The sequence below is a fragment of the Aptenodytes patagonicus genome, chromosome 18, assembly GCF_965638725.1.
Source record: "Aptenodytes patagonicus chromosome 18, bAptPat1.pri.cur, whole genome shotgun sequence".
NCBI classification, from domain to species: domain Eukaryota; kingdom Metazoa; phylum Chordata; class Aves; order Sphenisciformes; family Spheniscidae; genus Aptenodytes; species Aptenodytes patagonicus.
The window spans coordinates 1,838,138-1,860,831 of record NC_134966.1 but is presented as its reverse complement, the minus strand read 5'-3'; the positions used below and the strand labels follow the sequence as shown (position 1 = coordinate 1,860,831).

The following is a 22,694-nucleotide window of genomic DNA, read 5'->3' as shown; positions in this document are numbered from 1 at the left end:
GCTGCTGGCTGGGTTAAGAGTTTCTCTTTGTCTTTAATTTTTTAACTCTGCGAGCACAAAGCATCGGGATGTGCGTATCCTCTGGGTCTGTGCTTTCAAAAACAAACTCTGCTTTTTCTTTTTCTTCTTTTTGTTCAAAAAAATCTCTCTTATCCTTTATGAGTGTGACGAGTGCGAGCCGTCTTTTTAATGAAGTGAAGCTCGCACAGCCGGTGCCTGTGAAATGCCGCTTAAACATCCTCAAAGTGTTTGTGAGAACATTGCAATAACAAAGTGCTCCGTGCGGCTGAAGAATGCGGCGGGAACAAAAGCCACATCAACAGAGCAGGGACTAGGGAATACTAAATAGTTGACAGGAATTTTAATATAAAACTCTCTCTCTTCCTTGTCAGTTAGGGTTTTCAGGAAGCCCTCTGGCTTATCGTAAAGCGGCATACAGCACAGAGAGGGGCTGGGGAGGTGAAAGGTGGCTTCCTGCCATTCTTCTCTGGAGCTGGGTTCCCATGGGCGGTCATGCCAGTTTGACTGTGGTTTGTTCCACACTCATGTGATACAAGGAGATCGGGATTACGGCTGCTTCAGGGGACTGGATTTTCATGGGCTAACGGCGAGTTTAGGGTTTCTAGCCATGAACCGCTTCAATGGACTCTGCAAGGTGTGCTCGGAGCGGAGATACAGACAGGTCTGTATCTCCCGTGGCAAAAAAAATCTGTGTGCCAGCATTTGTGTGCGCATTGCTGCAAGTCTCGGTTAAGTTTACAAGTGTCTGTGGGCTTTCTTGCCATTTCTGGGCTCTGTGTGTGCTGTTTCTAGGCTGTTGATTTGCTATAGTTATAATTGGTAAATGATAATATTGGGAGTATAAGGAAAGCATCTTCAGATAGCTGTCTCTGGCTGATCTCTGCCCGTTGCCGCAGTGTGTAAATGGGGATAGAGGGGGAGCATTTAGGGTGGCATGCCAACGATGAAAGCGCTAAGCTGTGAGGTGGTGTCTCAATTTACCACTCATTAGAGAGGCAGGCACAGCAGGCAGCTGAGTCTCTGCCAGGCTGCTACTATCTCTTTTTAAAAATTGTTTTAATGGGAATGTATCTGGGTGTCAAGTGTTGCTTGAAGATGGTTACAACCAATGGCGACTTGCTTTATGAGAAGTAAATTGCTGTGCTCTGTAAAAGCCAGTGCAAGTTCTCTTGGACCTGCTCGGTGTGCGACGCCGGGTGCTGGTTTTGCTTGTGCAGGTCCCAGGCTCCTGCACTTTCGAACGCGATTTTCCCCCCTGTAGTCTGGATTGGGGGTCCCAGCTCATGGTCAGCCTTCCTCTGCGCTCCTGTGCTAATCTTTCATGTCATGCTAAAGCTCTGGTGGGGGACAGCGTGTACGGGGAATTGCACAAAGAACCAGCTTAACTAAAAATGCCCACTTCTTAGCAGGGCTATAGTGACTGTCTCATGCAGGAATGCTTCTCTGCTTTGTATTAATGACAACTGACTGTGATTTGTGTCTTAGACCTCAGTTCTCTATTTTGACAATTTCTTCTGCATTTTTTGACAAAGTTATGGGTACGGTGAGCCTCCGCGGTGCTGGAGTCTCTCACCATCTTGCCACCCGCCTTCCAGCTTATGTCAGATGCTCATATTTCTTAGTTCTGTGCACAGCGGCAAAAATGGACGTTCAACTCCCTGTAACGGCCCTGGTGGTGGGAGCTGAGGAAAGTGAACCATCAGCAGCGAGAAGCTGCCATTTAGTAGCACAGGGAAGGTGTCTCCGTTGGCGGCGGACAAGAGCCAGCCAGCTCAGGGAGAAGGAGTGGGAGACCTCTCGGCGCGGGGGAAGCTTTGGGCTGGGAAGTGACCGTGGAGTCTCCGTGGTGGGAGAGATGCTGGGCTGGCTCCCGAGGTGCCAGTGGTAACACTTCTGCAGGACTCGGATCCCCTGTGCTTTATATTTGAGATGTGGGGTTGGTTCGAAGGTACAGAGCAGCCTCCTCCCCTGTTTGAGGATCCAAGAAACTCCAGAGAGAAAAATACTCAGCGTAGTGGGACTGGACCTACTTTTTGATCCTGCCAGGGAAAGACAGTTTCTCTTCTGAAGCCTGATTTTATGCCGAGCAATCGAGCAGCGACAAGGTGCAGAGAAATGAAAGCTTGCTGTGTTTGCCCTCCCGTGGCAAAGGAGCGAGGAACCAGTTCCCCTCCTTGGCAGCTTCTGCTGAATTCTTCATCTTCTCTCTGACTGTTTGTTCTCAAAATAATACAGGTCAGATGTTGGATTTTTTCTTTTCTTTTCTCTGTCAGTAAAACAAGGATCTTGACAAACGTCTTGGGGGATAATCAGGTATTTACAGGAACTGTCATGCTGAGCCGCTGCTGGAAGCCAACATCAAAAAATAAATATCATTTTATTAATAAGCTCAATGCTTCTTGAATCAGGAGGAGAAATGAGCCTAAATCAACACAGCATCCATCCTCTCCAAGCTCAGCGAGAGAAAACATACTCACCCCAGCTAATGGGGTGATGCATACAGAGCCCGCGCCAGCACAGATGCCTCGCAGACAGGAGTGTGCCGATCCTCGGGGCTTCCTCTGGAGCAGAGGAGTGCTGCTATTTCTGTATTACCCAACTGGAAATGAAATGTTTAAGTGACTTGCTTAGGGAAGCTGTGTTAGAAATCAGTGTCAGAGCCAGACTGCCAGGTTTTCCTTTCTGATGGCTTATCGGACCTTTCCTTACACTTGCAAGAGTCACGAGTGGAGACTTGTGTGTGCTCAGTAAACACTCGTTTTGCGGCATTCCTCTCTGTTGATCTTCGTCTCGATTTCACATTGCTTTTTAGCACCCTTTCCGCCCCACTTTGGCTGCAGCAGGGGAGAGACCCATTGTCCGTGGGGTTCACAGAGTGACGGTTCCTTTGGGCTCTGCAACAGCTTCTAGAAATGCTGTGCGTCTGCGTTTCCAAAGGCTGTGGGGCAGCGTGTGGGTGAAAGGGAGGATGCTCGCTGATCACACGCAGTGGCTGCTTTCCCACTTAACAGGGTGACTCCGGTGTCTCTCTTCAGATTACGATCCCTCGAGGAAGCGATGGGTTTGGCTTCACAATCTGCTGTGACTCCCCAGTCCGTGTGCAGGCAGTGGACTCCGGTAAGAGATCGGATCATTTTTATCCCTCTTGATCTGAATGAATGACTCTGCTCCTTTTTGCTTCCCAGAGCATGCTGTGATTCAGAAGCTCCCGTGCCTTGCAGGACTCTGGTTACCTCCAATAAACTTCACTTAATGAATTCTCTGTTGCCTCTGATGAGGTCAGAGGCCACTGGGTTAGCGCTGTGTCACTATTTTGGCAGTGTGTTGCAGTAATTTGCAGAGATCTTGTTCCCTTCCCTCTCCCACCTGAGAACTGTCAGGCTGGTTGGGAGACCTACGGAAAGCATCCATGGGGGGGATGTCAGACAGGGGCACAGAGGGGAGCAGGGTCACAGGAGCCCTCAGTTGCCTGAGTAGACCCTCTTGGTGTGGACCTGCAGGATGGACTTGGTGTCTCTGTTGTACCCTGGTGCTCCCCACTGCACACCAGGAAACACGGGGAGTTTGTGCGATAGCTCTGAGAGAGCGTTTATGACTTTGTCCCAGATGCTGTGTGTGTACGCGCGCGTGCACGTTGGGAGGTGAAGCTCCAGGCTAGCTGGCCCCCCTTCATTTTCAGGTGTGAGTGTTCGAGGAAACAGATTGGGTTTGGAGGAGTGAGTGGTGCAAGCTGTGAAGCTATTTGGGTGTCCCCTAGCCCCAGGGCTTCTCCCCCTCATACTCTCAGCTCTCTGTCAGGCAGGTGACTGGCATTTGTCTCTTCTCTCCGTAGGTGGCCCAGCAGAAAAGGCAGGTCTGCAGCAACTTGACACGGTGCTGCAGCTGAATGAGCAGTCTGTGGAGCACTGGAAATGTGTAGAGCTGGCACATGAAATCCGGTGAGTATTCACCCAAAGCATCAGTGCGGGGCTCTGGGAGGGATGGTTTGAGGGAGCGCAGGGCAGGGCAGCAGGAGCTTTGAGTGGCTACAGGAAGGGGAAGGCTTTGAGGGATGCAGGACACTGGGAAAAGATTCTCTGGAGTAGAAGAAGAAAGGATTCAGGGGCTGGGGAGGGTGGGACAGGGGCAGAGGCATTAGAGGGAGGAAGGACTGCAGGGCTCATGGCTGTCTGAATGATGCAGGGTGCCTCACTCCATACTGCTCCGTCTCCGACTTGCCCCATGCCATCTCTTTCAGGAACTGTCCCACTGAGATCATACTACTGGTCTGGAGGCTCGTCCCACAAGTCAAGTCAGGACACGAAGGCATGATCCGCAGATCATCCTGCAAGTCTGCCTACGACCTCCAGTCACCACCCAACAAGCGGGAAAAGAACGGCACCATGCCCTCGCGGCCCGAACAGCGACGGAGCTGCCACATACTGTATGACGGGAGCGATGGGCTGGTGCTGAACAGCTGGGAGAGGTACACGGAGATCGGCAAGCGGAGCCAGAACACCATGCCACCCCTGTCCCGGGTCCCCTCCACTGCGGACCAGAACTACATCATCTTAGCGCCTTTGAACCCAGGGAGCCAGGTAGGGCTCCTTCCCAGCCCCACGCTCAAGTTACTGCATGTGGCTGTTGGCTGTGCTTGCTGGATCCTCTCTTGGCCCGTGCTTCAGCCTTATCGAGCATCATCTCTAAATGTTTGCTAGAGCACATGCCATTTTTACAAGCCAGACCTGTGGTGGAGTTTTCACTATTTTTCTAAAACGTTTACCACTAGGACTGTAGAGCCGGGGTGAGTGACCTGCTGCCTCCTCCCAGGGCTCACTCAAGGGGTAAGGGTATGGGAAGTGTTTCCACTGCGTAGACCACAGTGCAGTCACTGCTCTCATTTTCTGCTGGCAATAGGGCAAAAATGATTTTCACCTCTCTTGGAGTGCTTTGGCTTTGCTGGGTTTGGCATGCTAAAATTTGAAGTTGGTTGTTGTAAAGTCTATCTCAAACCTACTTCAGGTGACTGTGTCCTTTCTGGGTTGTGTCTTACAGCTACTGAGGCCTGTCTATCAAGAGAACAACGCTACTGTGGGTAAGTTGCCGATGTGCTGAAAACGCTGCTCAGAGCACCTAGCAGAGCTAAACGTGGTCTTTCTAGCATTAGCGAATCCTTGCCCTTAGCCCTGCAATGCTGCAATGGAGTCCCTCATGTTTTGAGGACAGCGGCAGAAGCCTGGGGCTTTTGGGTGGTATAATCTTCCTACTCTCTGTGTCAAACATAAAAGCAAGAACCCTACCCCCAAGCCCAGAGGAGAGCACGACTGCTAATGTCACTGGATGAGCCTCATGGTGAGAAGGTCTCTGTGGGAGATCACAGAGCAGCTGAAGAAGGGAGGCTGGTGGCAGGGACTTTCCATCAGGGGTGTGATGAAAGCATAAAGTGTGAAAATGCTAAGCATTGTTGTTGTGGCGGTTCCCCAGATGTGTCTTGGGCTGCTCCGTGACGTGTTTAGCTTCTTGTACGTGATGCCTTGCTGGGGATGCCAATACTATGGCCCCTGCTTTGAGTTTCATTTTATTACTAAGGTAGTGAGGATGGCCATGACTCAGGTTTGTACAGACATTAGTGCAGGTTGAAGTGCCAGCTTTGGGGAATACTCATTTCCTGGGCTGCTGCAAGGTCTCTGGCAGTCTCTGGACCAGCTCTCCTCAAAAACCCTTTGAAGCATAAGCTCATTTTCGGCAACAGGTGTGCTTGGTCATCCTGGAGAACCGGGTACGGATGGGCTTGCAGGAAGAGTGGGGTGAGGTGTGTGGCAGGGCACTGCATGAATCTTGGGCTGCGAGAGGGGGAGCAGAGACTAACACAAGGTCTCCCTGAACTAGATGTCAACAGGTGACTGTCATTTCAAGTGGGAAACTGGGGACAGAAACAAACCAAGAACAGCGAGGCCTGGAGATGCTCCCTAGGGCGTTCACTGGCTGCTGTTGAACTTGCAATTGCAATTTTCAGCACGCCCAGCTCCATGCAGAACCGCCTCTTGCCAGTTCATTCATTCAGGAGCTTTGGGAGGCCACGCTTGCACCCTGGTCTGTTAGGATGCCCTTAGGATAAGCTGCCTGTCCGTAGCAGAGCTGACCTCCTAGGCATGATCTTGCAGGACTGTCTTTAACTCAGCAGTCCCTCCTTGGTGTGAGCACCGCTATCAGCACAATTTCCAGCTAGAAAATTTTGTGCTGCCTGTAAAGGCGAGGCAGTGTCCATAGAAGGCAAAGTGTGGGGCTGGCAAAGCCATGGTGGGGGTGCCGGGGAGCAGGAGGGAGCAGCGCGGGTCCGAGGCCCCTGTGCCTTGGGTGCTCCCAGCCCTGGTGCTCTGCGGCCAGAAGAATTTTCCACAGCTCAACTGCAGGGGATGTTTTGTACCGTGGATAATTGCAATTCTTTCCTGCTGTTTGCGGATCCTGTGAAAAGATGAGCTGGACCATGGGGACTTGTTCTTACAGCAGGGTGGAATTTGAAAGACTTGGGCTTCTTCCCATAACAATTTTTAGTGATTGTTTTCAGTTTATTGAATGTTAAGTCTTCAGAGGGAAGAATGCACTAGTTAACCTGAGCAGCGATCAAGCACGGCGGTGCAGAGCGGGCTACCAGTCACACAGTGACAGGAGCTCATGCTTTGGGCAGGCTGGATGCGTTTCTGTGCCAGTGTGCAGAAAACAGGACTTGTGCAGGTGATAAATTCCTCTGATAAAATGAGGTGATTTAGGGGTAAGAGGAAACGCAGATCCTGAACAGCCCAGACAGATTGTATCTGTCCTATGTTGAACTGTCTCTCACGTTTTGATTTTATCTGGCAGTGCAACCATGAAAAAGGGAAAAGAGAAACTGTCAGGATTATTGCACTTAGAGGTGGAAACAACCTTTTAGGTCACGAGGGCCACCCCCCTGCAAAGACAGGCTGTTAAAGCAAGCAGTAAACGGCAGGTCTGGATTGCCAACAGAGCACAGTCTGGCTCTGCTGGCGTTTATCTGAAAGCAAATGCGCTATTTCCTAATACTTAATGGAATATGTAATGTTGGGTAGGTTCGTATATTTGCTTTGGATGAGACCTTATCTGTTCTGAGCCGTGTCCAGAAGTCTTTTGGCTCATTTCTGCTTGGGAAGGTCATGGGTATCGGTTACAGTGCAAAGGCAGAAGCCACTGTGCAGAAAGCTGCTGTGGTGGGAGCAGAAACGCCCGGGGCTGGGTGGCTGGAGGGAGGGAGGGAGGGATGCTGGGGCGTCTCTGCTGGGACACCGCTCTAGCAGGGGGCTGCAGGAGGGGTTGCTCATACGTGTTCCTGAGATATCGCTGTGGGGGAGGATCCTGGGCTAATGCTCCAGTTTCTCACCTGGATATGTTAAAATCCAAGTGGAGAGTTCTGCCTGCTGGACCCAAGCTGGTTTGGTTCATCAGCTTCAGGGGAGAGGGAGAAAACACTTCAATGTTTCAGTGGGGCTTCTTTTGAAGAAGGCACGAATTTTTGGTTAGAGACCTATTCAGTTCCTGTTGGAGTTGGTGCCTGCAAGTTTTAGGACAGAGCACAGGTTGCTGGTGCCCAGCGGGACGTGGTCTGGGGTTAAGGGCTCTTGGGGAACATGAACCTGTCCCTCCTTCTGTCCCCAGTGGGGTAGGTCCTGTTGCTGCTTTGATGGGAGTTTGCGTATGGCAGGAGAGATGTGCACTGTGGGCCTGGGGACACCAGAGATGGCCAAAACTGTATGCTGGGGTCACCAGAGAATGCCGAGGCCCTTGGGCCTAATGGATTAATGTCATTACTGGGAAGTATTTCACAACCGCTCCCTGCTCGGCAGCCGTGCTGTCCCAGCACACCTGAGAGCAGAGCAGCCCAGCGGGCAGCAGCTCGGCAGCTCCTTTCTGGTTCCGGTCCTGTGTGTTGGTCTCATCCCGGCTCCATGTGATGGGTCTGGGGAGGAGGATGCATAAAGCCATCCTTAGCACTGCTGCCTCCGACAGATCGCCCACCAAACCATCTTGTTGCTCACAGCCAGCTGTGCGTACAGGCACCGGCTCCCGGCAGTCTGTGATGCTCTCGCCCCATTGCGCTGGTGCTGAGGAAATGGTAGTTTCTATCCAGGCAGAGCATCCCCACGTCCCGTGCCTGTGCTCGCGAGACAAAATGCTGGTGGGAGCTTGCTGGATGTATTCAAAGGCATTCCTCTGGGCTGGGAGGAAAGGGCTTAGAAATCCTCTATAGCAGCAATTGCCCAGCAATAGGGGAAGGAAGGACTCACCCACGCAGCAGCTAGCAGGGAACAATGACAATTGTTGATTATTATCAATAATGCTTTTAATCACAGGATTATCAATTACATTAGAGATTCTGGGACTGGTTTGACATACCGCCTAATGTCCCCTGGCCTCTAACGATGCAGACTGGCAGGTGTGGAGTGGCTGCAGTAGGTGGTGTTGGCTTGTTGGGAAAAGCCGTAGCTCTGCTCGACCAGCTGAGGTGGGAGGCTGCAAAGGAAAGGTTTTGTGTAATCCCGCCTTTGAAGGAGGATAACGGCTTTCTGCGATGAAGAGGGACAGAGCGAAAAACCAGTCAGGCTGCTTGGACTTTTTCCAGCGTCGAAACGTAATGCTGAAAAACAGTGGACGATGTGCCAGCCTCATGCAAAATGAGGTCATCCTTTATAAATACACCCCCATGTCTGAGTAACCATCACATCCCTGGGAGCGATTTGGAAAGGCATGGATTGATCCCATGCGCATGAATGCGTTTATCACTTCTGTCCCTTTCTCTGACGCCTCCAATCTTAGTATCTTCTAAAAACTGTGATTAACCCACCACCCAGCGCCCCATGACATGAAATTCCTGCACTTTGCTAACTCCCATGCCCAGAATCCAGAGCAGGCAGGACTTGTGTGGATAAAAATGTCCCAAGGTTTAAATTTCCAGTGGTTTTTTTTTTCTCCCGCCCTGAGTTAGTCACAGATGGTTTTCCCCTCCCTGGAAAGGGAAGGGTTCCGTGGTGCAGGTAGGCATTCCCTGATGGTGGGAACCTCCTTGGTGCCCCTGTGATTCAGGAATGACTATTTAAAGTTGTGTTTGGGGTTGTTCTGTATTTCTTATTTCGTACTTTCAGTACTGCATAGGGAGGTGCGTATAATACTACTGCATCTCTTCCTCCAAAGTACCGTATTCATAAATTGTGCGGAAGGCAGCGTACACCCAGAGACCTCAGCCTGCAGCTGAGCCTGCTGTGACTTCCTTGGGTTTTCGTTTGTACATACATAGATGTGTTTGTGCTGCTGGTGTGATCCAGTTCAGTCCTTGGTCCAGCAAGTGAGTAGCCCTTGATTGAGCAGAAATGTCAAGGGACATCTCATTTTGCATTAGGGAAAATTAAGTCAGTGCTGTTATTTCATGAATCCCTGGGAACCTTTGATAGCGCAGTGACGAATGTCCCTGCAGCCCTTGGCTCCAGCTATTCCCCTTAGGCTTTATGTGCCCTCCTCCAGCCTGTGAGGGCGGGAGCCGAGCCAGCAGCGTCCAGCAGCTCTGCGGGAGCTCTCTTCTGATTCTGTGTTTCTTTCTGCTTCCTCTGTCGGTCCAGGAAATGCATGTAAAGGGAAGTCGCACATGGGCTCTGGGAGAAAATCCAGGCTGATGAAGACTGTGCAGACGATGAAGAGCTATGGGAACTACCAGAACTGTACCATAGTGAGGCCACACATCCCGCACTCCAGCTACGGCACGTATGTGACGCTGGCTCCCAAAGTGCTGGTGTTCCCCATCTTTGTGCAGGTAAGCACAGCTGGAAGCGAGGTGTTAACGGTTCTAATGCAATCAGTGCCCAGCGCAGCAGGTTGTGTCAGAGCTTGCTGCTGTAGGTTGGGTCCGGGCTGTCATGCATGTGGATATATTTCCCAGCAGTATATACCGTGAATGCATGGATCCCCTGTCATCCTCAGCTCTCTCCTCTGGAGCTGGCTGTACTCAGCACAGTGCTGGGTACTTTCTCAAAGGGAATTGTGTCCTGCCCAAGAGAAAGCTCCTTTTCAGCTTTCAAATCTGGTCCTCGGGTGCTTGCTTGAGTCAGGAGAAGGTATCCCAGCTTCTGGGCTTCAGCAACCAACTTCGTGTAATTGAAGATCAATATGGTTTCTTCCCGTGGGTTCTTTGTGCTGTTAATTATAGTGTGCAAACAAAGATTTTTTAGTTTATCTGGTGGCCAGCACTAAAATCATGGACAAGGATCCAGAGCAGTAATGGCTTGACAGAAGACATTCTCACTCCCCAGTTCCATAAAAGATTTTCTTAAAATTTAGCCCTGAATTTGGTGGTAGTAGCCCTAACTACCTCTGTGTCTTCCATTTTGTCCTTCATATGGCCAGAATCCCAGAAAACCTCATCTGATCCTGTATATTTAAGTACGTTACTGATGAATACCTTTATTTCTGAGGCTGTGGGGAACCCTCCGTCCTCCCCTGCTAGCAGCAATGACACAGTCACGTCAGCTCAGACTTGAGCTCCTTTGGGCTCAAACCCACGATCCATGTTGTCTGTCCCTCTGGCCTGAGCCAGTGGACTGCCTGGGGGCAAATGTGGGGCTGGGCTGGTGCGGGGGGGCAGGGTTATGCTCACCTCTGTCCTCCCCGACGGCACCTGGGTGGCCGTTCACGTTGGCACCAGTGCATTCACCAGCCCTGGCTGTGTGCACCGTCTGCCTTTTGGTAGGAACACAACTGGCACTTCTGGCTCTTTACTCCCAAAACTTGTGTCTTGGATTGAGTCTGGGGTGTTTCTGCCACTTCAGGAACTGCTTTTTTATGCTTCACACCGTCTCATCCTGCAAGGCCCCTGTGCAGGTACCCTCACGTGCCTGCTGGCCGTGCTGCTCAGGGGGATCGTCCTGGGCTGGTTTTGCAGGGTTTGTTCTGCAGTCTGGACAACTGAACCTGTCCTGTTCTTCTCCAGCATTAAACGGAGAAGGCGCTGACTGGGGAGCTGAGCGTGCAGCGTGGCACGAGAAAGGGCAGCCTTCTTAAAGGCGCTTTAACTTACTGTGAGAGCAATCCATAAAATCATGTAGCAAATATTCTTGTCTGAGGGACGTGAGAACCTGATGTACCACTGTTGTGGTTGTGTTTCCTGCTAAAAAGCACCCATAACCAAGCCCGCACTGTGCAGAACAGTTAACGTACGAAGAGGCAAGTGGCTGATTGTCTTTTTATAGATGGGTCTGACGTAGGTGTTAAGTGTAAGACTTTCTTTTTGTCGTGTAGCTGGACTGCAGACTTTCTGTCCTTTTGAGTGCGGTGTGGGGTGGCTTCTCCCTGAATGAGTTACAGCTTAAAGGGAAGACAAAGTGGGTTTGGTGGGCGGAAAGTTTTTCTGGCAAACCACACTTCCAGTGGAAGGTTTGACTCTTTCTTTCTTTTTTTTTTTTTTTCTTTTTCCCCTTTCAAATGTAGCCCCTAGATCTTTGCAACCCAGCCCGGACTCTGCTTCTGTCAGAGGAGCTGCTTCTTCATGAGAGCAGAAGCAGGACTATACAGGTAAGACTCTTTCCATGCTGTCTGAGCTTTCTAAACATGCTCTTCTGCAGTCTTATATAGTAGATTGAGAAGGGAAATGTTTTATTGTGCAGTACTTATATTAATCTATGATATTTGGAAAAACTTGTAGTCAGTTTATCATGGGATAAACTAAATATCGAAACTCTTCTTTGCTGGAAATCAACTTTTTTTCTTGTCTTCCTTCATGCTCACAAAGAAGAAACTGCGCATGGCAAATGCATGCCAGTTACAGCCCGGCAGCTGAGGCCACCGGCAGACTCAGAAAGAGAGAGTTTAAGAACGTTTTGTGCCAGGTTAGAGCGCTAGACAGAGAACTTGTTACGGGGGTTTTCAGAAATTTAGTTCCTGAAACTGGTCACGTCTTGTCCAAATTTCTCTCTTTTGTCTTACTTCAGCTTCTTTTCTGCAGTATTATCAGAGGGGGATGTTAAAATGTTAAAAATCTGGGGAAACAACTAAGCTTTGGCTACATGCTGAACCTGTGTATGTGACAACGTTCGACATCCAAACCGGCAGAGTTTGGAAGTGTTGATGACATTTGCTGCTGGCTTCACTTGCATCCAACTGTAAAGTCTGGAATTTGGGACAGAAGAAGCGGCAGTTGGGAGAGCCCACTCACGCATTGCGCACTAGTGCTGAAGGAAACTGCCGTTTCTTTTGGGGCGTTTTCAGAGAATCTCATGACTGTACAGAATAATTTTGTTTTGAATTTAGTTGGAGTGAACAATGTGTCATCTTCACAGAGCCATAGAGGAATTTTTACTTGACTAATCTTAGTTTCTGGGTAACACCTCCTGGGTGGCCGACAGCAGAATACCAGAGACACGTCATATTGCTGGCCTGTATAAGAGTACAACAGTACAAGATTGTGTTATGTTAAGTGACTCCTCTCTCTTTCTGGTTTTCAACATGTAATTCATCACTTGCTTTGACTTGAGTCACTATTTTTTTTTTCTTTCTGCCAAAGTACGTGAGAAATTGCATGATCCATTAGGAAACTTGTCACTGATTTGTAAATAAAACTCTTCCCCTGTCTGTCCTGCTGTTCTTTGCTGCTCAGGGTCTTCTGGGCACCTGCATGAATGAAAATCAGGTACACACATGGCTGTGTAGCACAGCTCTGCTGCGATGGCTTGGAAATATGGTGGCCAGCCTGAAGTCAGGATGCTTCTCCTGGGTGGTTTGGAGTTGCTTGCTTTCAGGTCAGACTCAGAGGTCTGTAGTAGCAGCCAAATGTGGAATAATTATGAATAACTAAGGCCGTTTGCAGCGTGGGTGGAGCATGTGTGTGTATGGAGGTGTTCATGTTTAGACGATGGAGAGCCTCAGGACAAGCATTTTGGAGGAGGTGTGCTGCTCTGTCTCCAAATGGCCACGTTAGCCATTTCAGAGACCCAGCTGTGGGCAGGATCAGAAGGAGGATGTATCAGGGAAAGGACTCTGTTTGCTTACGATACCCTAAGGATGAGCGTGAGGCTGGAAGAGGATTTCCCACTTGGAGCTGCTGCCAGGAAAGGGCAGGATGCTGTACGCTGGCCAGGAACGTGAGACAGCGTTTGAGAATGATGGTGCCTTGAGGCCGTGATGTCTTTGTAAGCCTGGTAGAGGGGCAAGGCAAGAGGTTGTGACTAAGCGTAGTGAAAAAATAGAAGCAGTGAATGGGAACAAGCATGTGGCAGCGTCTGCTTTGGAAGGCAGGAGTCTTTTTCCCTTGGTGTGAACCCAGGCGTGGTGCTGAGCCCCGTATTGCCGGGAGCTGACTGACAGTTGTAGGTAGCAACACTGGGACATCAGCCATGTCCCTGGGGAAGGGCTTTCTCATGTCTGCAGTATGTCACAGGGTCACGGCAGGCTTTGCAGAGCTTCAAGGAATTGGTGCAGGTCTCTCTGGAAAGCCAGAGACTCCCCTTCTCCAGTGGAGCAAGGGTGTCTGCTTTGGTCCTGATGGGCTGTGAGATAAGGGAACCTAAACTTCTGAAGCCAGGAAGACCTAATATGGCCTGAACACAACGGAGTTTCCCCTGGTACAGAAGGCCTCTGACTTCTCTTTCTGCTGGGCTCGAGCTCACTCCCTCCCCAGCCTTCTCTGCTGCCCGAACAGAGGCTGTCTTGTTTCCGATCGGTCCTTTCTCCCTTGCTCCATGTGGTTTTCCATTTTCCCACTGCTCCTCCCACCCAGCCTCTCTCAAACTGGACCGCTGCTCCTGCGGTTTGCAGGACTCTTTTCTGCATGTTATTCTGCTTTGGCTAAGTGGCTCGAGAGAGGAGAGCCCAGGTGCAGGGGCTGGAGATGGAGGTCCTGTTTAATCTTTAAAAAAAACCAAAACCAACCAGAATCTTTTCCCCTTGGCAGTTTCCACGTCTGGCACTGCATCCTCATCACTGAGCAAACTCCCATCTCCTGAAGGAGTCAACCTATCTCTCTGGAGGCTTGCCAGGATCTGTCCTTTCCCTGACCTTACCTCTGGGGCAATCCTTATTCAGGCCTTAATCACATCCTGTCTAGACTTTGTTGCAATTCCCGCTTTTATGGTCTTCTGAAATCCCTCCAGCCTGTGGAGTGCCAGAGGAACCAGCGTGATGCAGGCGATTGCGCACAAGGTGTCGAACATGGGCTTTGTCGTTTTCGGTCCATCTCTAAGGTACCTGGAGGCAACTTTCCAAAGCCCTGAGGTACCTTCTCAGCGTGGGCCATGCTCGCCCCCTTCTCAGCTCTCTTTTCTGCCATCCCGGCAGGGTCTGCAGATCAGGATGGTCCTCCCTTGAACTCTGAAAGCGCCCAGCTCTGCCAGGAGTCTGGAGGACGTGGACCGGCATGCCCAGGTTTTATACTCTTCTCTGCAGGGCAAGAGGCTTTTCTCTCTCATCGCAAGTATTGTGCTGCAAGTTCCTGGCACTCCTGGCCTGGGACGGGGTTGGCACGTCCCTGTTCCGGGGGGTGGCTGAGTTTGGCCAACGCAGTGAGTTGACCAAAACCCTACTCTTTGGCACAGATGTTTCAAGATTTGGTTTTCAGCCTTTTTTAGACACTTTCATTTGGGTGAGAATACCAGAAACTTGCCCTTGCCTCCTCCCTCCACCACACTAGTCCCACTTACTCTGTCCCTTCTTCACTGCTTCTTAATATCCTTCTCTTCCTCATTTTTTACACCATTTCCCCATCTGCACAGCCACTGCTTATGCTGGTGTTTGAGGGTAGGTGCGTGACCCCTTGAGGTCTTCAGTGCCTGCTCTCCCCTGATGTTCATGGTAGAAGAATATTTGATTCAGGTAAGCCAAGGTGAGGTTCAAAGTTGACAGCTAAAGCCTTCACCATGGATCTCCTTTTGGCAAGTGTGGTGGTGTATTTTCATCAAAGTCTAGCTGAGCATATAAACTCCTTCCTGAGTGTATAAATTCCTTGCCAATAATCTTGGCAGAAAAAAGTGTGTGAGGTGGTAAAAGAGGGTAAATGCACTGTGGGCTAAAAGACTGCTGAGAAGTCTTGGAGAACATGCATTTAATGTGGATACATGCAGAAGTAAAAATCCAGGAACAAAGGAGCAGGTCATGCTGAGAGAGTTAGGGCTGTAGGATGGAAAGCAATGACTCAAAGGCTTTGGTGTTATCACTGAAGGGTGGTAAAGTTTCCCTGACGTGGGAAGTTCATGCCCATCTCCAAAGTACCATGGCTATGTGTGTGCACCTACCCCACCTGCAAAGCCTAGACTGCTTCTCTCTTTAGATGGGGGCTCAGCTGGCTGAGATGCTAATGTACGAAGCCATGGTAACTGGATTACTTTTAATCATGTTCTCCTATTGCTCTGGTCTGTGTGAAAACTAAGTGAGTAACTGCCAGCACAAAGCTGTAGCCAAGAAAGCTACGACTTTGAAGCATATGATCAGGGGAGCACTGAATAGAAGTGACTGGGTGATACCACCCTGTATGTGGGGAGCTGTGTCATTCTTGGTCTGATGAGTCCAACAGTGATGTCTGCTTCATAGAGGATACTGAGAATTTGGATGGTCTTACAAGAGGGCTACAAGGATAAATCAAGATCTGAAAAAATGGAGGAAGATTGAGAAAGCTTCATCCATTTAGCTCAGCTGAATGATTGGGGACACTTGAACTTTGCAGATACAACCCTCATACTTGTACCACTGGAGTTTCTCTTTGGGGTTGCACCCAATTCTTCTGGAGAAGAATCCAGTATTGGTAAATAGAAAATGTGTGTGGATCAGTCCTAGGGTTGGATACCCGTCTTACGAGCTCCCCACCAAGGACTGTAGGATTTCTCTAGCCAGCTGCAGGCAGCATTCTCTGGCCAGAGATGCAGGGGATCATCACCATGTTCTCCTTTAGCATCTGAAAGCTCTATCATAAAAGACCTGCCTCTGCTTCACTCTGCTTCCTCAGCTCCCTCTCTTTTGCTGGGCACGGCTATGAGACTATTGCTAGAAAGAGAGAGGGCGATGTCTCGGAAAGCATCCGCTGACTCAGGCTTTTCCTGCCGAGCACTGGGACAAGCAGGTGGGGTTTGCACTGATCCATCGTGCCAGTGTCTCTGCTGATGCACTACTGCGGTTGCAACGCGCAAAGTCTTCCTTGTCATAATGCAGGTAGCAGTGGCTCTCCGTGCATAGGTGAGCAGGAGAGGACGGGGTTAGGAGGAGAGTTAACTATTCTTAAGCTTGAATGTGAAGGTACTTTGGCCGCAAGGCTTAATTTCTGGGCACCTTTTCATAATGTTTTTCTGACCATATTTTGCTTTACAAGGCACGGTTATCGCTTCCTCCTTCCTGCGGTGGGGCTCTGTAGCAGTCCCAGTGTTCATCTCCTGTTCTCATCTTGGGGAAGCACGCTAACCCACTGCTTTCCACCTTCCCTCCTGGCTTTCATTCTCTCTTGTTTTCTTTTAGTAAACACTTTAAATGTGCCCCTTCCTTCTGTAACAACCGTTTGCCAGTTATGTTCTGTAGTTAGTCATATCTATCAGCAGAAGAGGCTTTGCTCTTTGCTGTGGTGCAGAGCACACCCAGATGAACAGTCTGAGACATCGGTGTCAGCCTCTACAAACATTTTTTTTTCCCCTGTAAAATCTATTCACAGCTCCCTAAAAGGTCTGTGTGACAACTGCCGTGTGGCCTTGATCACTCTAGTAATAACACAGGTGTGCCTAGCTCTGTCTTCAGAGGAGTCCTCTCATCATGCCAGTCGTTCTATTTCTGATTTTGGGGTAGGAAATTAGTTCTGGGAAATACACAAAGATACTCTGACTCTCCAAGGAGCAACTCTGGTAGATTCTGTGTCTTGCCTGGATGAATTCAGGCGCTGCGTTTCTTTTTTGTTTGCTCTTTTGCTTTTATGAGCCCTGTGATTTTTTTCATGGTAGATACCAGATCTGTTTGCAAAGGGCTGTTAGAGACATGTTACAGCTTGTCAGCGGTGTGATGGCAACCCTAGGCAGAGCTCCAGATTACTCACTCCAGCCCCCCTCCTCTTATACCTGCTGGCTGCTGCCTTAGGGTCATCCGTGATTTGAGTTTCCCGTGCTCGGCTCTGCAGGTGGGGTAAGTGCTCTGCCCCGCAGAGCCGGTCCCGCTCCCACCTCTGTGAGCGGGGTCCGCTGGAGCCCCGGGCCTTGCGGCGCTGGGGTGCTCTTGGCAGGCTCTGGCTCTGTGGGTGGAAGGGACACCCTTGTTTTCTTCCCCCAGCAACGTGGAGGAGCAAAGGGACCTCTATAAACGGTTTTGTGTGGAGCTGCCCTAAAATCAAGTGTCTTCCTGGAAGCAGCATCTAATAGAGATGCTTTTACGTAACCCACACTGGCTGCGCTTTTATCTTCTCTACATCCTGAATTCAATCAGTCCCATCTTCCCATAAAGGCACAATGTTACCTGTAAATACTTTTTGTGTATTTCTGTTTCCATGATTCCCTATTAAAATCTTCTTGGATTTGAAGTGATATTTTTTTTCCTGCTGATCCTTCTATCCTTTTTTCTACCCTTTAAATTTCCGTGCGTCTTAGGTCTTTGTTTTCTTTCCTCCATTTCCAGCATGACCACTTGCTGATCGTGCTTTTACCTCCTTCACTTTGCTGAGTTGCTATTCTCAAAATCCCTGAACATCTCTTCTTTGAGGCTGAGGGACCTGGCATGGCACCAGACATGTCCCAGAAAAGTTACCTTTTGGAACACGATAGGCATGGGAGAAAGTTTATAATGCAGTTTATACTTCGTTATTCCTTGTACTAATAATAAGGTCTGAAGTAATGAAGAGGGTGAATGTGGGCACTAGGCCAACAGTGTGTTGAGAGCAGAGGAAGGGATTTTCCAAATAATACAGAGGAAAACAGACACTCCCTGGTTTCATTGTCAGTTAAAGCTACACCAGTAGCTTTGTGCTTATTAAGAATCCCACAAAAATGAATTTGCACAGCAAGGAGAAATCTTGTGGCAAGGGCTAGATTTTGGTTTCAAAGCCAGATGCTGCTGTCCTGACGTGAGACTCGCCACCATGTGATAAACTGTTACCCAGCTTGTCCTCTTCCTGACATGTGTCTGTCAGCCTCTGGGCATGGAGACAAACTGTACTGGCGGTGCGTCCCCATAAACAGTGACTCAGTCCCTGTCCAGAGCCAAAGTCACCTTTCAACGGGTGACTTGGTGGTGGCAGCGGTGCCAGCTCCCAGTAAGCCCCTGGGATGCTGGGTTGTTTTCTGCTTTTGCGAAAGGATTGCTAAAAGGCCACAAAACCTTCACTGCCGTTGCTCAGTGTTGCAAAGCAGCTTTCCCTTTGCTGTGGGAGGTTTTTGGGAGCATCCCAAGGAGCGGTTAAAAGCAGCCGGGTGCTCACATGCTGCGTCCCGTGCTGAGAGCAGTGCGTGGTTTGGCAGTAGGCGGAAGGTCCAGCACCCAATATGCTCACCGGCATGTTGCAGCCGCTTCCTGGCATCTTCTAAGTTTTGCTGCGTGCCCCCAACTTCTGACAGGCTCAAACCTCGGCTACTGGTGTAGTGATTGCACCAAGCTACTCACCTTCTGTGGGCTTCTGGGTCAAGGATCTCCATTACAGCGGAGAAGCTCATTCTTCTTATTTTAAAGATCACACTTAATCTGTACTGATTGAACTAGGGACCGCAGGCAAGAGCCAGAAGCAGAACAAAATCTACTTTTTGAGTTGTGAGCACTTACTACTGCTCTGGAGTAGCTCCCAGCTTCTAGGACACTTGAGTCACTGCTCAGGCACAGAGCTGGGCAGACACAGTGTTTACTTTCCACCCGTCAGCGTGGTTTAAAGGTGTCAGGTTTGTTCCCTGCAACTGCTCTTGTGGGTTCTGCTGTTGTTAAAGCCAAACTGTTATTTTCTCAAGGGGAGCAAAACGGGGCATGCAAAGACTGAGAGCAGCGAGAAGCTCCTTCGTGAGTGTGTTCAGGGAGATCACATTTGCTTTTAGGTTGCAACTTCTCCAGTGTGCTGGGATTAGTCGGCAACTTATTCCCTCCTCCTGCTCCTCTGATTTATAACTTATGTAAATGGGAAGTGACACGAGAGAGCAGAGAGGGTGTGTTTGTGTGGCGTGAAACTGTCGGGCAGGTTTATCCCTCTTGCCACGGGACTCCACAAGCTTCGATAGGTGGCTGCCAAGCAGGGGGAGCCTCGTCCGAAGCTTGCTGGGAGCGCCCTGAGGGGTGTAGCAGCAATCAGCCCCTTAGAGAAGGGGTGCCTGGGCTGCCTGTCATGGCTGGTGCGTCTCCCCAGGGTAGAGGATCTTTCCAGGATGCTGTCTCGGTGCCAAGAGATGAATTCCTTATAGCTGCTTCTTTGCTGCTCTTGTGCTTCCAGGTCACCCTCTTTATCTACTCTGACCTGCTGCTCTTCACCAAGGAGGACGAGCCTGGGCGCTGCAACGTGCTGAGGAACCCTCTCTACCTGCAGAGTGTCAAGCTCCAGGAGGGTGAGTGTCTGCAGCAGCAGCTGGAGACATGTGGGGCATTTTCAGGGCTGCTAGCTATAAAAGTTTTTGGCCAGCAGCAGGATAGCACCCCACTATCCCATTGCTTCCAGCATGTAACAGTACCATCCAACTGGTGCTGCCAGATCATCCTTCCTTGGGGTGCAGGGCCAGCATCACCCTTCCCATCCCTGCATTAACCCAGTCCTCGGGAGCTCCATCTCCTGGGACACCTTGGGGGCACTCAGGTAGGACCATGTTCCAGGGCTTTTTGGGTGCGTCTCTCGGGGATTTTGGGCTGGCATTCCCCAGGGTCTTGCTGTGCTGGGCTGTTCCCCTTGTTGGTGTCACACTGCCTACAGCGGGGGCTTGCCGAGGCTGAGAAAGGGAAATGAAGTCTTGATGTTTCCCCCATGGTGCCTCGGGAGAGTTCAGAGGTTGTCTCCAAGGGAGTCTGGCTAAGCCCTACTGACCTTTACTTTGCTACTTCTCCCTTCAGCCGCCCATGGTTTTCCCCTAGGCTAGCATCCCTCCCCCACGCACACCCCACTGGTGAGGAAAGAGGAAACCCTGGCCTCGGTGGGAGGCTGTGGACCATGCCCTTACTCTCTTCACCTTGGCTGAGCTTTCGCATCCAGCTGAGGGCTCAGGGAGGGCTTCTAGGGCAGGGGGTGACTTGAAATCAGTTATTTCAAGTTGAAATGCTGAGGCTGTACAAAAGATGGCCTTTAGCTACTCAGGGTCAAAAGAGGAACAAATGAATTGCTCTACCATATCCTATTTGCTGCGGTGGAGCCAGTTCTTGGCCTCAGGCCCAGTCCCACCTTGTTCCTTCTTTGGTGCAGTCGCTTTTTGGGTACGGGCTTGTTTAGTGTACAGTCGCCCGACTGCGTCAGCGTGGGGCTGGTGCCCTGGCTCCTCTTCGAGCCCAGGCAGCGGGTCCTGCTGGACCGGGACCTGACGTGGGAAATCGTGATTAGATGGAAGGAAAAACTTTTCTATGGTGAAGTTGGTCAAATATTAAGTTGCCCAGAGAGCTTGTGGGATCTCCATCCCTGGAGGTGTTCAGGACTCAACTGGGCACGGCCCTGAGCGCCCTGATCTGGGAGCTTTGGGCAGGGGCTTGGACTGTCTAGTCTGGACTGTCTGGACTGTCTCTGGACCGCCAGAGGGGCCCCTTCCAACCCGAATTACTCTGTAACTGTGTGAGCTGATGTCTTTATGTAGTCCCATGGCACTGACCAAAAGGGATTAATCCAGATCTGGGCTGCTTCTCCAAAGGGATCATTTTCTGGATGAATTTTGCCACGTCCCATGACTTTCCCCAGCCGAGCTTGAGCTCAGTGGATGAGCTGCATCCCTCCACGTGCCCCATGTTGTTGTGAGCCTCAGTGCTGGGGATCTGCAATGCTGTGCCGAACACCACAGGCTGCCCATCAGTTGTTATTTCCCATTTCCAACAACGTTTCTGCTCCCAGATTAATTCACTGACCTATTTGGTAGGGGCAGAAACACAGTGAGGGGGACGGGGTGGCACAGTGCGAGCCATTTAGAAAAGCCATTGAAGCTTTGCTGGGGTTTGTTGAGTTTGTTCTCAGTGCTGCTTATTTCTAAGAAATGGACAAAAGAAATTTTTCCTCGTTGAAGTGCTTGTTGGTCAGCGTCTGCTCCTGGAGTGCACATGCATGCTGCTCCTGGCTGCTCTCAAAGGCTGTTGAATAACCCTGCTCTTGTTCGCCTCCTTGAAGAAATCAGCTTCCCCGGTGCTGGTCCTGGCTCTGTGCACGAAGGTCTGTTTGCAGCTTGGCACAGGAATGTGCCTCCTAACCTCAGGCAGAGCGGTTGGATTTTGTGAGCAGTTTTCTGCCACTTATTTCCTTGTTGCCATAATAACTTGGCTGGATCACATCTGGAATAGCTTAAGAAGCCTCTCCGAAGGGGATGTTTGTCTCTGCAGCACTGAACCTCCCCCCGTACGCTGGGAATCCAGCACAGTTGGTTTTCAGGCAGCTCACCCTCCTGGTTTGGGCAGGGCCGCTTCAAAGGTGGGTGGAACAAGCAAAAAGATGTCCGTCCCTTTTGGCAGGGATTTTCTGTTGGTCTTCTAAATAACTGAATGGCACATTAATAGGAACAGGCGTATTGCTGAGTATAACAATTGAGACATCTCCGGTACACTGAAGACCATTGTGATGTTTCCTGTTTCTGCCGCTCGTTGCCCTGTGCGAAAGCAAATCAGTATAATCTGCTTTACAATGCTCTGTCTTCCTGCTTTAGAAGCCAAGCATGGCTGATGAGCACCACACCGGCCAATGTTTCCAGTGCAACAGGGCTGGCTTCCTCACGAGATACTGTGGGAATTTCCATGCGAAGGTCGCCGCCTCGCTGGGATCCTGCCCCCGCCCCGGGTGGGTGCGCTCGGCTTTGGGACAGAGAAGCGTGCTCTTGTTTTGCAGCCGGAATGAGGACCCCCAGGCTGTGAGCCCCATCCTCCGCCAGGATCCTGCAAACAAAGACTTTTCATGTGCTGCTTTGCTGTCCCCGGCATCCCAACCCGCCGTGTCTTACAGCAATCAGCTCCAAGATTGTCAGATGCCCAGAGTATGATTTGTGGGGCTTCTGCCCCCCCCTCCCAGCTTCTCCCCGCTGCCCCAAGGGTGCTGGGAAGCACCCAGGGCTTGCATCCTGCCACGCCTCCCTAGGAACATGTGCCACAGAGGGTGACAAGCTTGTCCCCTCTTGGGAGCCAGGTTTGAATGAGCACAACAGCCTTACTCTCTCCCCATGCACCTGAGGCCTTGCAGCACCCTGCCCTGTCAGCTCCTCTTTGGGTGCCTGATGCAGTCCCAACCTTGCTGAGTGTATGTGAGGGGCTGGGGAGCAGGGTGTCTGCCCTCGCCGTGGGCATTGCCACGGTCCCCTGGGCCGTGCAAGGAGGCTGTGGAAAGGAGCAGGACCATCTTCCCTCTTTTCCCATCTTTTTGACCCAATGCCCTGCGTGCACCATCCAAATCTTGCAAGCAGCGGGTGTTTTCTTTGGGTTGCACATGGGAGGTTGGCAGAGCTGGGCCGGCGCTGAAAGCTGCTGTTGTGCCAGGAGCTGCGTAAACGCCTGCCCCACACGTCAGCATGGGTGCGCAGGACGAGGCTTAGCCAGAGAGGGGGACG

The 22,694-nt window shown here is 50.6% G+C and overlaps 1 protein-coding gene across 3 annotated transcripts in view; it reads left to right on the top strand.

Annotated features, from left to right (window-relative positions):
* Positions 1 to 22,694, top strand: part of RGS3 (regulator of G protein signaling 3) — a 90,398-nt gene that overhangs the window by 24,241 nt on the left and 43,463 nt on the right. The window contains exons 1-8 of one of the 3 annotated variants that reach the window (XM_076355343.1): positions 569 to 682; positions 3,057 to 3,138; positions 3,854 to 3,959; positions 4,259 to 4,598; positions 5,056 to 5,095; positions 9,627 to 9,817; positions 11,488 to 11,571; positions 19,418 to 19,529. In XM_076355343.1, coding sequence (XP_076211458.1) covers positions 629 to 682; positions 3,057 to 3,138; positions 3,854 to 3,959; positions 4,259 to 4,598; positions 5,056 to 5,095; positions 9,627 to 9,817; positions 11,488 to 11,571; positions 19,418 to 19,529 — 1,009 coding nt within the window. In that variant the 5' untranslated portion in view covers positions 569 to 628. Of the gene's footprint in view, positions 1 to 568; positions 683 to 3,056; positions 3,139 to 3,853; positions 3,960 to 4,258; positions 4,599 to 5,055; positions 5,096 to 9,626; positions 9,818 to 11,487; positions 11,572 to 19,303; positions 19,320 to 19,417; positions 19,530 to 22,694 lie in introns of those variants that run through there. The other 2 variants (XM_076355342.1, XM_076355344.1) reach the window with 2 other exon arrangements.